This window comes from Syzygium oleosum, unplaced genomic scaffold (genome assembly GCF_021117445.2).
Source record: "Syzygium oleosum isolate NSW1041296 unplaced genomic scaffold, Sole_v2.1 Sole_v2.10, whole genome shotgun sequence".
NCBI lineage: Eukaryota > Viridiplantae > Streptophyta > Magnoliopsida > Myrtales > Myrtaceae > Syzygium > Syzygium oleosum.
Window position 1 is genome coordinate 1,232,339 of NW_026607494.1, and position 14,143 is coordinate 1,246,481.

Genomic DNA, 14,143 nt, shown 5'->3' on the forward strand with positions numbered 1-14,143 from the left:
GCAAAAAAAAAAGAAAAAGAAAAAGAAACCGAAAATTGATCCGAACCGAACTGAATCAAATCAATTTTTCGGTTCAGTTTCAATTCGGTTCGAGCGAGTTTCGGTTCGATTCAGAGGTGCTTCCTTAACGGTTCGGTTCGGTTCGATTTTTCAAGAAAACCGAACCGAACCGTTTACAGCCCTACCTAGCGCCATAGAAGCTTAGGATATGAAAAAAAAAAGAGAAGATTTTACCTAGATTTCCAAATCCTCCCAAAAGTATGGAGCCACAACGCTTTTAACCTTAACAAAATCAGGGTTTCTATTGGGATTCTTGGTATTTGGTTAAGAGGTAACCTCACCAAGAAAAGGGAACCAAAACTCCTACAGAAGCCTCTGTGGCTTGTCCCGATCTTGTTGGGTGGGCTTTATGGATGCGTTCTTTATTTTATCATGCCGATGTCATCGCGCCTTACACCTCCAATTCTCCATGTATCTTTATCTTCCTATAGAGAGAGGGAATACCCTTTGCAAGTTTTATGTCCAAAAGATCCCGAAATTCGGACAAGATCTAAGATTAAAGCCTTATGAGGATCTACTCGGATCCACACCACCTGAGTTACTTTGTTCCATTTTCCATGTCAAAGCATCTCTTTGAAAATTTGGGTTAAAGGCCTAGAGCTGGGCTGATCAACAATTCAACCGGAAGCCCAACAAGACCAGGCCAGCCGCTGACGCCATGGAAGCAGCTCAGGACGTGAAAAAGGAGAAGACCTTTTACCTAGATTTCCAAGTCCTCCCCGAAAGCGTGGAGCCGCAACGCTCGGTCTCGCGAGATCAAACCCCACCAAACCCAGAAGCCCAGAACCTTCTTCACTTTATCTTCTCCCCCATCTCACCAACCATTTCTCAACCTTAGATTCCCACACCCACTCTCCTACTGACCCAAGAGGGAAGAAGGGACGGACGATCGCTCGCTCCCTCCCTCATCTCCCTGCTCTCTGGGTCTCTCTCTGTTGCAGACAAAGGGAAGCTAAAGGCGAAGCGAAGAACGATGGCCTGCTCTGCCGCCTCGACCACCCTCATCTCCTCCAACCCCTCCTCCTCCTCCTTGGCCAAGAAGCCCATGTCCCCTGTCATGCTGTCCTCCCCCCGGAGCGTCGCCATCCCCAAGTCCGTCCCCGCCCTCGCCAATCCTTTCCTCTCTTCTCGCATACCCAGATCGGTTGCTCCCTCCCGCGCCTCCAATTCCAGGCGCGGAGGCTTCTCCGTCAAGGCCTCCGTACGTATTTTTCCAAGAACCTTGTTCGCTTTTTTGGTCCTGGTGGTGGAAGGTTGTGTGAGTTGGTAGAGTCACGACTGTGCCGCTGTGGGTGATTGAGTGCATTTGGGTTGTCATGATGGAAGTTTCTGGGATTTGTTTTTATGGGATTGCCGTAGATTGCTGGTTGTCGTCCTTGAATCAGCGCATTTGGAAGAGAAAAAAATAATGGGTTGAGGTTTTCTTTGTTATTAGTGGTTTATGGTGTGATCAGCCCTGTGCTATGTGTGTGTGTGTGTATGTGTATGTTCTTTTCGGGTTGTAGTTTTATCACCATTTAGATAAGGTTGCCCTGCTCGGTTCTCTATCTGTCTGCTGAACTGGTCTGCAGAGATGTAGATTCCTAGTGTGACCCTGCACAACGGATTTGAGTAATCGTATTAAGCTTCAAATGTGGACATTGTTGGATAATTGGGCCCGGCCAGTTGCTATGAGAGTTCATAATGTGTGCAGACATTACTGTGGAGCCAAAGGTTATCCTTTACTGAATTGACGAGGTTCATGGTTCTGTGTTCTTGATCAATTGAAGCACAGTTCTGTCTGCCTGCCTGTTAGTCTTAGTTGGAGCTCACTGGCTAAGTGTAGAACTCAATGAGATCGCCAGAACCTCCTAAATCTATTCTCATGTGATTGTTTTTCGATAACCTGTTATTGACTCAATCAGATTTCCCAAACTTGAAACAAACTTCTAAACTTCACATGTAATTTTTGCTCCTGTTTACTTTGTGATACTTATTGACCATATCATTGCTTTTCACTTTTTACGTTCAATTTGCATTCAAACTGAATGTATCTTCTCACATCTTTGTTCAGAGTGAGCTTCCCCTTGTTGGAAATTCAGCACCAAATTTTGAGGCAGAGGCTGTCTTTGATCAGGAGTTCATCAATGTAAGTTATTCAAATCAAGACTTCCTGAAGTCCTCAAGCGTTTTTTTGTTTTTTTACAGTCACAACTGTGAGATTTAATAGATAGATTCCTGGAGAATCAATTATATGGCCTCTCATGAAACTTATTCTTATTTTGCATATGTATTCTGCATTTTAGGTAAAGCTGTCGGATTACAAAGGCAAGAAGTATGTGATTCTCTTCTTCTACCCATTGGACTTCACTTTTGTCTGCCCAACAGGTTAGATGCTGAAGCATAGAACTGCTTCTTAATCTCTGCAATATATTTAATTTAATTTTAGTTTGGTTTGGTTTGTTTAGGCCGTAACATGATTGTTTACAAATAATTTCGTTTTTCTCTTCTTCTTGTAGAGATCACTGCATTTAGTGACCGACATGCGGAGTTTGAAAAGTTGAACACAGAAGTACTGGGTGTTTCTGTTGACAGTGTTGTAAGTTCTTCGTCTGAATTACGTTGAAACTTTAAATAGCTGATGTGCACATGAAGGTGCACGGTAAATTTCCAGTATTGCTCTAATTGCTTAGAGCTGTTAGAAGTGTTTGCTTGTAGCAAGAGTAAGTGGGGTTATATGCAATCTCATGAACAGGTGAAAATTCCCTTGTGGTTACCAGAAAGAGGGAAAATTAGCAAAATCATTATGATATGTTGTGATTTCCTTCTTCCACCCTGAGACTGAGATGTCAATATGATTGTGAAATGCTGTCACTCTCCAAAAGTGATACCGAACAGCAAAGTTTCTTGTTGTATTCATATCTTGATGCATCTAGATGCTTTATCAGTATTTTTAGGATTTCCAGTACATACCATTTATATCCTGTCCTGTGGTGTGCTAATGGCCAAACTTCTTGCTCTGGTGGCTTCTGAAGTGATTAAAATTTGGGTGATGTTAGCGCAAAGGTACCATTTTGTGCTAATGATGGAATCTTGTCCTCCTTGCAGTTTTCCCACCTTGCATGGATTCAAACAGATAGAAAGTCCGGTGGTCTTGGTGATCTTAAGTATCCACTTATATCTGACGTCACCAAATCCATTTCGAAGTCATATGGCGTACTTATCCCCGATCAGGTATGATGTTGATTCAGATACTCAAGTGGCGTTTGTTTTCATGCTTAGGATTGCATCATTGATTGGTCTTAACTCTAAAATAAAGGGATGTTTCTTTGTTGATGCTGCTCCAGAATAGATGATAATCTCCTCTGCATAAAATCTATTGCTTTGTTCTACTTGTGGAATTATATATATCTGACGAGCTTCTTCTCACTGTATCAGGGAATTGCATTGAGAGGACTGTTTATCATTGACAAGGAAGGAATTATTCAGCATTCCACCATCAACAATCTCGCCATTGGCCGAAGCGTTGACGAAACATTGAGGACATTGCAGGTAACTTCATATGGTGGCTCCGCGCCCTGCCAAGTTCAGCTCTATTATGATATGGTAGTTAGGGTCACCCTGACATAATAGGCTCAAATTATATCATCTTCACCATTGTGAATTTTCGTTTCTGCAGGCCTTGCAGTACGTGCAGGATAACCCCGACGAGGTTTGCCCGGCCGGGTGGAAGCCTGGGGAGAAGTCCATGAAGCCAGACCCTAAGCTCAGCAAGGAGTACTTTGCGGCCATATAGTTGCAGAACCTCGGTGTGCCTAGTTCGGAGATGTAAAAGAGTTTGTATCATCTTTGCTGTTTCGTTTTTTTGTTGCATCTTTATCAGTCAAAATAATTTTCTAGCTGCATTTGCTGGGGAATGAATTTAATCGGACTAGGTGTTTTCCATCTCCTCTGTACTAAAATTTATTAGAGTCAAACCCCTGCATCAATGTAGCCAAGTTTTTAGCTTTTGCCCTATATGCCTTGAATTGGTTCTGTTTCTCCTACAAAGTCCCATAATTGTCTTTTGCACAGAATAACACCGGTCAGCTCATACTTTTGTCTCTAAACTATGAATATTCATTAGCAAGTGGTACACCATCCTACAGGAATAGAGTTGATGATGGCTCGTGTAAATGCTATGAACTTAGTCAAAAAGATTGAGCGATTTCACTGACTAACTGAAGCGGCGATTTCCCAGAGGTGTTTCAAGATGAATCATCCAATTCACGGGTCTCATTGTTTTGATACACTATTGAAATCTGTCAGATCGCTTGACTAAACGAGGTTAGCTACATTTCTCAGGACGTCCAAGATTGTCCATGTCAAACATAGCTGCGTAAGAAAAATGAATTAAAGCGAATCATTGCGATATGACTCTATGGGAAGAGGAAAGGAATGAATGCCTTGAAGGAGGGGGGATGCGGCTACATGGTGAACTAGCTCTGCGTTTCTTATCCTTTTTGACCCAGAAAGGGAGGGGGGTCAGCTTAGATGAAGGGCAGTATGAAATGCTGGTGCAAAGAGGCACGGACCAGTTCCAATTTCCATGTCTTTTTGCCCATGTGAAAAGCGAATGAAGCGAAAAGACTTCGTCAACTAGAAAGTTTCGCATGTATGGATTGACTACAAGAGGTAGAAAGTTTCGCATGTATAATATCTTCCGAAGCATTCCCATTGTCCAGTTTCGCTTTCGGATGACCGACCTTAAAAAAAACAACTTTTTTCACTTTTCGGATAAAATTTTGAATGTTATTCTTTCAAGTAATAATATTAAGAATGAGGAAGAGATTATACGTTTCATATGATGGTTTCAAATACTTAAGTTAACAAGGAAGAGTCAAAACACACGCCAGCAAACAGTGAGTCTATCTATCAAGGGGACAACACAGTCTATACAAATTGTGATTTTCAGGCTCAAATTCTTGCCAAGTCCTAGTCGGAACGAGCTCGGAGAACCGAAGTTAAGTCGGACTCGTGCTTGGAGACGTCGGGGTTGTAGGGAAAAAGGGGATCGGGAACCCGAGCCAAAGGCGTGGGCGTTCACCCAGATCAGCCTAGTAGAACTACTAGGCATGGGCCGAGCACCCGGCAACTGCTCCAAGAAACCAGTTCGATACTCGCCCTCTTTCGGGCACTCGAGTGTCACGATTGGCCCTCGGAAGCATGTGCTTTTAAGTCTTATTTTAACCTAATTTAGTTAGAAGGTGATCACAGCTGAAAGGTGCCTTATCTTAGGATTTTCTAGCAAAACTTTGCTGAAAACACGAGAGCTTATGAGGATTTGTGTACTCAGGATTGAGAAATACACGATTGATTGATCAATTGATTATGACTATAACTTTCTAATTGACTAGTGGATTTTTTGCGGCTGACTTTTCGGCAAACAATGACATTCGGACCATAAATTTCTGGAGTTATTATTTTTGTTAATTTCTCTAATAACATCACCTTATCAAGTTTGATATTGATTACACTATCTGTTAGTTTCCACTTTCACAACACACATAATGAACTTTTTTGAACACAGATTATCTCAACAAGCGAAACCCTTCTAATTAAAAAGAGAAAATGGAGGTAACCAAAGGCTCTTGGCTTAAGAGACATTTGAAACTAATTAAGGTGTTCTTAGTATATTGCAGCTGTCTTTGATCGACAGGAATATTTGATCGAAGCAGATCAGATAGGATAAGAAGAGAGAAGGTTTTGTAATATCAGGTACTTTGTTTGGATAATTATTGGATAAAAAGCTAAATATGAACACATACTTGTGTTGGATGTCTTGACACAAGATTAAAATTTGAAATTCAAGAGAGAAAAAAGTAATTTTATAATAAAAAAGGGAACTCTCCGTTTGTTTTTGTCAAAACTTTTTAAAAACAAGAAATAAGTACACTTGAAATTCTAAAACTTGTCACGAAAACGCAGTTGAGTCATAAAACTTTCAAAAAGTGTAATCAAGTCCCAAGACTTATCGAGTTGGTGCAATCAAGTCCTTTCATTAACTTCATTCAACTTGACAAACAGAAAATGCTGTCAAATTTTAGGACTTGATCACACAAACTTAATAAGTTTTAGGATTTGATTGCACTTTTTGAAAGTTTTAGGACTCGACTGCACTTTCATGAATTTTTAGGGTTTAATTACACTTTCATGATAAGTTTTAGCACTATTAGTACATTTGTTCCTTAAAAAAAAATCTGATACTTTCTTTGGATCGAGAGAAAACTCGGGTAAAGAATGGTGGGGAATGAATTGAGGCTCGACATGACAGATTCCAGTTGATGAATGATTGGTTATTGCTAACAATATATATAAAGCTACCACTTCACATATGTGAAAGTTAAGGAGCCTAGCGATAAGGCAACTGTCACTACTAGCAGGCTGAAAGCATACACTCAAATAATTAAGTCTAGAATTCACAATTCAAGTTCCGTTTATTTCGCGAAAATAAATTATTTAAAAAATATTTTTTAAAATGATAATTTGTGTCGCTTAAAATAATTAGTCAATGAAAAATATTTTCATTATTGGAAATAATTTATGTCTAAATAATTTTCTTGGACGATGAATATTTTTTTCTCTCACTCATTTTTATAACCGACACAAGCGATTGTTTTGTGGAAAATAATTTCCAGATAATTCATTTTCCGAGAAACAAATGGAACTTTTCTTCGTTTTCAGTATTATTTTTTATTTTCTTTCCATGTTCTTTTATTTACCCTAAACAAATCAACGATTTCATTTTTTACTTTTTAAATTTTTTCTTCCACTCTAATTTAAGATATATTCAATTTTTAATCTATTTCATATCACATCCAATTTTAAAGCATAGAATTGTATCTTTCCAATTGAGATCTCCTCAAGTCATTTGAGTTTTGGGTTGATACTTCTCTTCTTAACTTCGATCTTTTTACGTTAATAATCCTTTATTAATAATTACAATCAAATCCAAATGAATTATTGCATTTTCTCCATTTTAATTGCCATATGAAAATCAATCTTTGAGCAAAAAAATAATATTGTCAAATGCTATTGTAAGTTTATAATTTCTATTTTCTTTGACTTATAATTACTATATCATCAATACGATGAACTAATATTAAGTTATTTTCTTTTGCATCACATGTGAATTGTCATATTTGTTCGTGTATATGTGTGCTACAAGGATGAATGTAGATTTGAATTTTTGTAAGTAAGTAAGTATATATGTATGTATAGCTACCTAAGTAGGATTCACTTTTTTCAGGTGATATTTTTGCCCTTTTCCTTTTTATTTTTATTTTTTGATATTTTCTCCCTAACAAGTTTTGTGGCAAAAAAATTTAGTTTTCGTTTCTTCAATGTCATCTATTTTATTTTCAATTATTTGATAGACAAATTTTCATTTATGTTATATCCCAATTTATCATTTTATCATGATATTCATTTTATTTTTTTTTATCAATCGACGAAAATATATGGGTTTGTATATCTCTTTTCACTCCAATTTTGTTTTTGGAGTGACATGTTGTCACCAGATATCATAGAAAAGTTATTTTCTAAAATAGTAAATATTATATTTCGCTTTATGGGATGTTAGTTCTTAATGTGATAGAAAAACCGATAGTATGAGAGGTAGAGCTCCCCGTTTACGTGTGCACCAATGGTTTTCAGAGGAGTCCATCCCACCATGTAATCAAAAGAATTTATCTTATTGAGAAATTAATGAAAAAGATATATTGCTGCCTTGATAAGATAAATATTTCGATAAATACATTTTAAAAAAATTAAATTAAATTAACATTTTTGTTAAACCGTGCTATATTTAAGAAAAAAATTCACGACGTAGAGTCGACTATTATAAGTAATTTTTCACAAAGAACTTTCTTTCCTTCCGGTTAACCTCACTTTTCAATCAAATTAATGATATTAATTCCCAACACTTTCACTACTTTCATTTTTCTACTTTTGCCAAACGCAAATTAGAAATTAATTTCTTCACCTTATCTTTCTTCACTTTTTTCATTTACCTCATCCAAACTCTTCCAAACATAGGCTAAGGGGAGAGCAAACATACGCAAGTCATCACAGCCAAACCATCGGCCATCGCCGTCCTCTTCAGCACGAAGAACTGTCTGCCGTCTTCTTCGAGTAGCAATAGATTTTGATCCTGCAAGAATTGTCGTGGAGTACTGGAGATGCCCATAGCTTTCACCAATATCTCGAAAAACGAGATATATTTGGGCACCATAGCGTCATGACCTGAGTCAACTAGGTGTTATGAGCTTGGAACGGGCTGATCAAGAGCTATATGAGTGTAGTGCACGAGAGCGGGACATGGGATGCACACAGTATGTGCATGCATGAACAAGTGCAATGGAAGGACTAGACATGAATGAGAAAAGAGCAAGCAAAGTCCAAGTACGTCGTCTTTGAAGTTCATAGCTGGTTCATGACTTGGGATTAGCCAAAGTGTGTTTAAGGTATGGGGATGAACCATATTAAAATACAGTACTACCATTCATATACTAGGAACAGTGGTGACACTGTAAATAGCTGCACTACAGTCGTAATTATGCTTTGAACCCTTGAATTCTTTGATTATTGCGGTACTCCTTTATCCTAAACTTGTGTGCAAAAGTGATCTTGAAGTGCTACTCTCTTGAATGATTGCACGAGATCCTCGAGTCCTCAATCGAGCAGGGTGGCGAACACTTAATAGTACAATGTAAGAGCGAAACACGAGAGGAAAGGGGACATAGGAATCACGGGCAAGGGAGAGAGTGAGCGACCCGACCGAAAGCTTAATTACGTGGGAGATTGCGTTACTACGCGAACTAAGCGTTATGTTCTGTGATAAGGCATGATCCCGTCCCTTCCTCTCGCTTTTGGAACATTCACACGCAACACAGTTTCGGATGCTGCAACATCTCCCAACCCAGAAACAGAAAAAACACTCGAAACGAATGGAGCAGACAGAAGCCAAAAAGCCTGAACTGATGATGATTCCTTCGACATTAAACAAAAGGAAGGCAAAATTACAATATCCTTTCCACAGACCGTATTGCTCGAGACAAGAGTCTCGCTGCTTCAAACCCCCCCAAAAAGAACAAAATGTAACCTGTCCTGTGCTGAAGATTGTACCGCCACCGCCAACTTTTATTATATTTAGTCCTTCTGAGTAAAACAATATAGTTTCCACATCGATTACTTTTTCGTCACGTGGTGACGCTCGATTCAGGCACGTAGCTCAGTCTGTCCACCTCCTCCCACACGAGCTTGGCCGTCACGTCTTCGCATTGCGGGACATATTCCTGAAACAGCCACTCAAACATTCAATCTCTCTTCCTCAATTCCTTAAACAAAAAAATAAAAAATAAAACACCAATTTCAAAGTTACTCATGTTCATGCCCTTTTGGAACCAAAAGGGTTGTCGGTAAGGGACACCATTTTCAATGCGGGACGAGAGTCAAATGTTTTTCGACGCTTTCGGATTGAGAAACGTAAGGTAATTTGACGTTTAATCTCCTCATAATTACTAAAGTTGACGACCCATTATTCTATATTTTTTATTAATTAAGTTGCTTAGTTACCTCAAGGAGCCTGACTAGTTCTTTCGCGGTGGGAGCAGACACGATGATGTGACGTGCACTAGGGGAGATGAAGCCCTCATCGACGGCCTTGTCAATAAAAGACAACAAAGAATTGTAGTACCCATCCACATTCAAAAGACCCACCTGCACAACATTCAAACAACTATATTAAAAATTATTAATCAAATCATGTGTAAAGTAAGTGATTATATACCATTATCCACAGTCCATGCACATACAAAAAATCGAAATGCATCTCCAGATTGGCCCCCAAGAAAAAGTTAGAAGAAACAAGAGCTAGCTAGAGAGAAAAAAAATACAACAATGATAAAGAAAGAAGGGGACAGCCTTCTTTTGACCAACAAGTCTACTTTAATCAATGGTTAATTAGACTATAATTTTTCTCCCATTCATACGGAGATGCTTCCAATCGAGCTCCTAATAATCACACGACGCACGGCCACGACTGAGATATGAACAAAATCTTGTGCTATCTTTCCACGTGAACCGAATGAAACTACACATGCATTGATTCTCCTTCATTTGCCCTATCACAACACGATAAGATCTATTGACCAGTATGTAATCCTCGCTCTATCTTCCCTTCCAAGAATATGGAAATCTTGATCAGCTCGATAGATTAAATTAGTACGTCATAAGATCCGCAAGAACAAAAGAACTAAAGATTTTGCAAAAAAGAAACCCTAGAATGTGCATGAACATGCAAACGACAAGTTGCCCAGCAACTTATAATCTCGTGATGATTTAACTAATGTTTACCATTTACTATAATATCACGAAGCCAAATCGATTATAAGTGTATGTAAGTAAGATACAGCTGTTCCCTGTGGATGCTGTGATCTTGTTCATGACCATAGGATCCAAGAGGAAATTGGCTTATTTATCGTGCTGCGTTTTTCAGCGACATGAATTTGTCCAACATGGAGGGAATAATGCAGAACAAATATGAATTTAGTATCAATTTTTAGTTATAGATGATGATGTCAGAGGTGGGAAAAGAATAGAAGGAAAATGTCTCACAGGCTTGCGGTGAATGCCGAGCTGAGCCCAAGTAATGACTTCAAGCAACTCCTCGAGGGTGCCGTAGCCACCTGATGACAATCATACTTAATTAGTTACGAAAGAATCGTATGATCAAAAGGATAATTAAAATCTTGTTTCATCTGTGATTATGATGTTGGTGCGAATGACTCAAAGTAGTACCCGGAAGGGCGATGAATGCGTCAGCTTGACGGGCCATTTCGGCTTTCCTTTGGTGCATGTCAGACACGGTCCTTATTTCCCCAATAGTGTCACCAGCTATCTGCGAAAAAGACTCAAATTTGTAACCCTCGTATTGACATTTACACCAAACGCCACCCTCGATCACTAAAATCTTCAAAGCAATTTTGTTAAAAGGGCATGTATTTTCTTTTCTCTGCTACTCTTGAAAGATATTTGCTCTTATGAGATTTTTCCTCTCTATTGTTGGTGGGTCTGTCATAGCAGTGGAAGATCAACTTTTGGAAAAGAAAGAGGAATGAAGCGGGGACTGCCAGAGCCATTTGCCATAAGCGTCCCATCGCATAATGCCCGGTTCAGTTTGATTTGCCCTTGTTGAGTAGATGTCTCATCATTACGGCTAGTACACTTCACGCAACAACCACAACCAATAAACAGAAAACAAAGAAAAGATATAAAGCACATATTCATACCTCTCTAGACATAAGAGTTCTCGGAATAACCCTGCAAAATAAACAAATAATAGATCAATAAAAACGAAGCACAAACCAGACAAAGTGGCAGTTTTTCTCTAGTGTGAACAGTATTAGCAGCTTATCGAGGCCACAAAGCGGCAGCTTTCGGAAAAATTTGCTTAGAAACTTTTCAAGTTACAATTCCACTGACTGATGTAACCTTTGCCCTCGAACTCAAGCAAAATGTCAAGCCTATTGAATTCATTCTTTCTACTGGTAATCATGGAACACAAAGACTAGGGGCTCGATTTTGTGTTTGCCCTTTTCATGTAAAATTCTGTCAAACCAAATCAATGGTTTTGACAGGGCTAGCCCCAGTTATCCTGGAAAAAAGTTTCATCATTCTTACGGAGTCCTTTCGTCTCCTCCTTTTTGAGAGAAGGCCTCTCGAGTGTGAGTAGTGTGTACTACTGCCATTTTCAAGGACCGAAATGGATTCACTTTTGATCAAAGCCTGCTCCAAAAAGCCAACATATCTCAGTAAAAAGAGGGCAACCTTTTCTCAACTCTATTAGATGTATTGTGACTGTCGGCCAGATGAACTTTAGTTTAACCAACAGCAGTTGAAAAAGAGTGCACTGCAAGAATAATGCTAGGCATACATATTACTGTAGTATACTAATTTTCTACGTTAATATTAATGTATCTAATGTTGCTCGACAGAACATGATTTGTTCCTTTTTGTCAGCCCAGCATTTGATCCCATGATGTTTGCCTTTGCGCTGGAATGAGACCCACATGAAAAGTTGTTCATAACTTGCATGGTTCGAGAAGTTTTGTCTTTAAAAAAGAAAACAACAACAATGGGTGATGAATGATGCATGTCTCTCGAGACCCGCATATGCTCATGTCCTTCTTCGATGTTTGTGTGTGTGTAGGTAGAGAGAGAGTGAGAGAGAGAGAGAAAACAAACCCTAGAACATGGCGCCCACCATCATGAACAGCCTGAGAAACAAGACCCATCAATCCCACGCTCCCACCTCCATACACCAAATCAATCCTTCTCTCCACCTTCATTTCCTCATCGATTAACACAAACAGATAAAAAAGAAACCCATCAATACACGTGTCAGAGAGCCCATCACCATCATCGGGACGAAAGAAATCATGTTTTTGCTTTCTCCAAGAGACAAACACGATGACAACAATTAAACTAAACAAACAAACAAACACTGAGCTTGGAATGGTGTCGCTGTGTGCGAGTGTGAAGAAGCCCCCCCTACAGGAGGAGAGGCTCGCGAGGGACATGGATATTTTTATGGAACCCCACGAATTCTTTTTTAAAAAATTGGAAAATTAAAAAATTCATGGGTGATAGGTGGAATTGCCCAAGATAGGAGCCAACACGCTCACACGACTCATGATACCGAGAGAGCACGTTTGGTTCCCCAACCAAAGGCATGGGTGATAATTTTTCTTAAAAAAAAAACACAACTTAAAAGAACATTTAACAGCTATTATTCAATTTCAACAAGGAAAATGGCAAAAAGAGAAAAGGAAAATTTTTACAGGGAACGAGAGAGATCATGCAAGAAGGCTGCTCAACTGACAGGCAGGCTCCAGCTAGCATTCCCCCTCATGCCCAAAACCTCAAAACCTAATCAACCCTTCCCGTGTAATTTCCCATTACAATCATCAGCCCCACGTTGGAGAGGTGTACAAATCTTTTCATATGAAGACATAAAGTTTGAGGTTTTTGGTTATTCCTAGAGGAAAAGAATTGAGTCGAAACAATAATTTATGAGCACGAGATGAACGAAGACAAAAAGGGTGGGGGATCGAGAGTAGAACCGAGTTAGCTCCTACTCTTGGTAAAAACAAACAAAACCTTAAAGAAGCTTAGAATTACAGATACGATGAGTGAGAGAGGAACGATTTTGACATCAGCAGAACGTCTGATTTCAGTGTGAAAAACTCGTGACACACCAATGGAGTCTGAACACTGCCTTGCGCTTGGTTGATGGTCGGAAGTCCCCCCACCAAAACGAACCAGTAAAAGTGGCATAAAGAAGAAGAAAACAGGAAAAGGGAAGGCTTCCCATTGCGTTTCGGAGGAAGATGAGAAGACCCAGAAGACGAAAGAGAGGAAATAAAGAGATATCGACAAGTGGGTCTGATGAAAAAGAAATACCAGTTCTTGTCCCAGTTGGATAGCGGCTTCTGGATAGCTAGATTTCTTCCCTGAACTGCTTCCGCAGAACACGCAGATCCTCCTGAACCTCGACGACGACGATGACGACGCCGACGACCGCGTCTCTGTCATTCTCCTCTCTCTCTGTGCCTCTGCGCGAAAAGAAATGAAAGGAGGGGAGGGTTGGGAATGGGAACGAAGTGCGCGTGTGTTCGTCTAGTTATATAGTATTTGGAAGGAAAGGTGGAATCGAAAATAAAAATTGACAAACAAGGTACGTACAATCTACAGAAATAGGAAAAGAAATTATGATACTTCGATTTAGTGGGATTGTTAAAAGGAAAAAGGAAAAAAATCTCTAAAAAACAATCCTAAACTTCCTGTTTGGCCTCGTCTATCCAAGTGTAAATATCTAACAAGCTGATAGGTCTATATTTATTATTTTAATGTGCTAGTACCCACACTCCTAACCCACAAATTAAAGATAAAGTTTTTCTTTCCTCCTTTTACGAATACCCCCAAATTTTGTATTCCAAAATTCTTTTTTTTTTTATGGAAGCTTTTTTAGGACCTAAAACTTAGAACCTTTTCGCACAATATC

At 39.2% G+C, this 14,143-nt stretch overlaps 2 protein-coding genes across 2 annotated transcripts; one reads left to right on the forward strand and one right to left on the reverse strand.

The window, feature by feature from the left end:
• Nucleotides 1-867: 867 nt before the first annotated feature.
• On the forward strand, nt 868-4,056 carry LOC115687940 (2-Cys peroxiredoxin BAS1, chloroplastic-like). The gene is made up of 7 exons (XM_030613651.2): nt 868-1,261; nt 2,114-2,188; nt 2,346-2,427; nt 2,559-2,638; nt 3,148-3,273; nt 3,478-3,591; nt 3,719-4,056. Exons 1-7 carry the CDS (start codon nt 1,034-1,036, stop codon nt 3,833-3,835), a joined length of 822 nt encoding a protein of 273 aa, XP_030469511.1. The 5' UTR covers nt 868-1,033; the 3' UTR covers nt 3,836-4,056.
• A 4,991-nt stretch (nt 4,057-9,047) lies between these two features.
• Nucleotides 9,048-13,713, reverse strand: LOC115687941 (cytokinin riboside 5'-monophosphate phosphoribohydrolase LOG7-like). The gene is made up of 7 exons (XM_030613652.2): nt 13,543-13,713; nt 12,325-12,422; nt 11,370-11,400; nt 10,879-10,978; nt 10,696-10,766; nt 9,655-9,798; nt 9,048-9,374 (listed from the first exon to the last, which is right to left on the reverse strand). The coding sequence occupies exons 1-7, from the start codon at nt 13,672-13,674 to the stop codon at nt 9,279-9,281; spliced, it is 672 nt and encodes a 223-aa protein (XP_030469512.1). The 5' UTR covers nt 13,675-13,713; the 3' UTR covers nt 9,048-9,278.
• Between the last annotated feature and the right edge of the window lie 430 nt (nt 13,714-14,143).

What these genes read in the sequence shown, in the direction of transcription:
- LOC115687940 (XM_030613651.2), top strand. Translation starts at nt 1,034, where the DNA reads ATGGCCTGCTCTGCCGCCTCGACCACCCTCATCTCCTCCAACCCCTCC. An exon ending in TTGATCAGGAGTTCATCAAT is followed by an intron (nt 2,189 to 2,345) that starts GTAAGTTATTCA and finishes TCTGCATTTTAG; the next exon opens with GTAAAGCTGTCGGATTACAA. An exon ending in GCGTACTTATCCCCGATCAG is followed by an intron (nt 3,274 to 3,477) that starts GTATGATGTTGA and finishes TCACTGTATCAG; the next exon opens with GGAATTGCATTGAGAGGACT.
- LOC115687941 (XM_030613652.2), bottom strand. Translation starts at nt 13,674, where the DNA reads ATGACAGAGACGCGGTCGTCGGCGTCGTCATCGTCGTCGTCGAGGTTC. An exon ending in TCCAACTGGGACAAGAACTG is followed by an intron (nt 12,423 to 13,542) that starts GTATTTCTTTTT and finishes GAGGAAATGAAG; the next exon opens with GTGGAGAGAAGGATTGATTT. An exon ending in CGCATTCATCGCCCTTCCGG is followed by an intron (nt 10,767 to 10,878) that starts GTACTACTTTGA and finishes GATTGTCATCAG; the next exon opens with GTGGCTACGGCACCCTCGAG.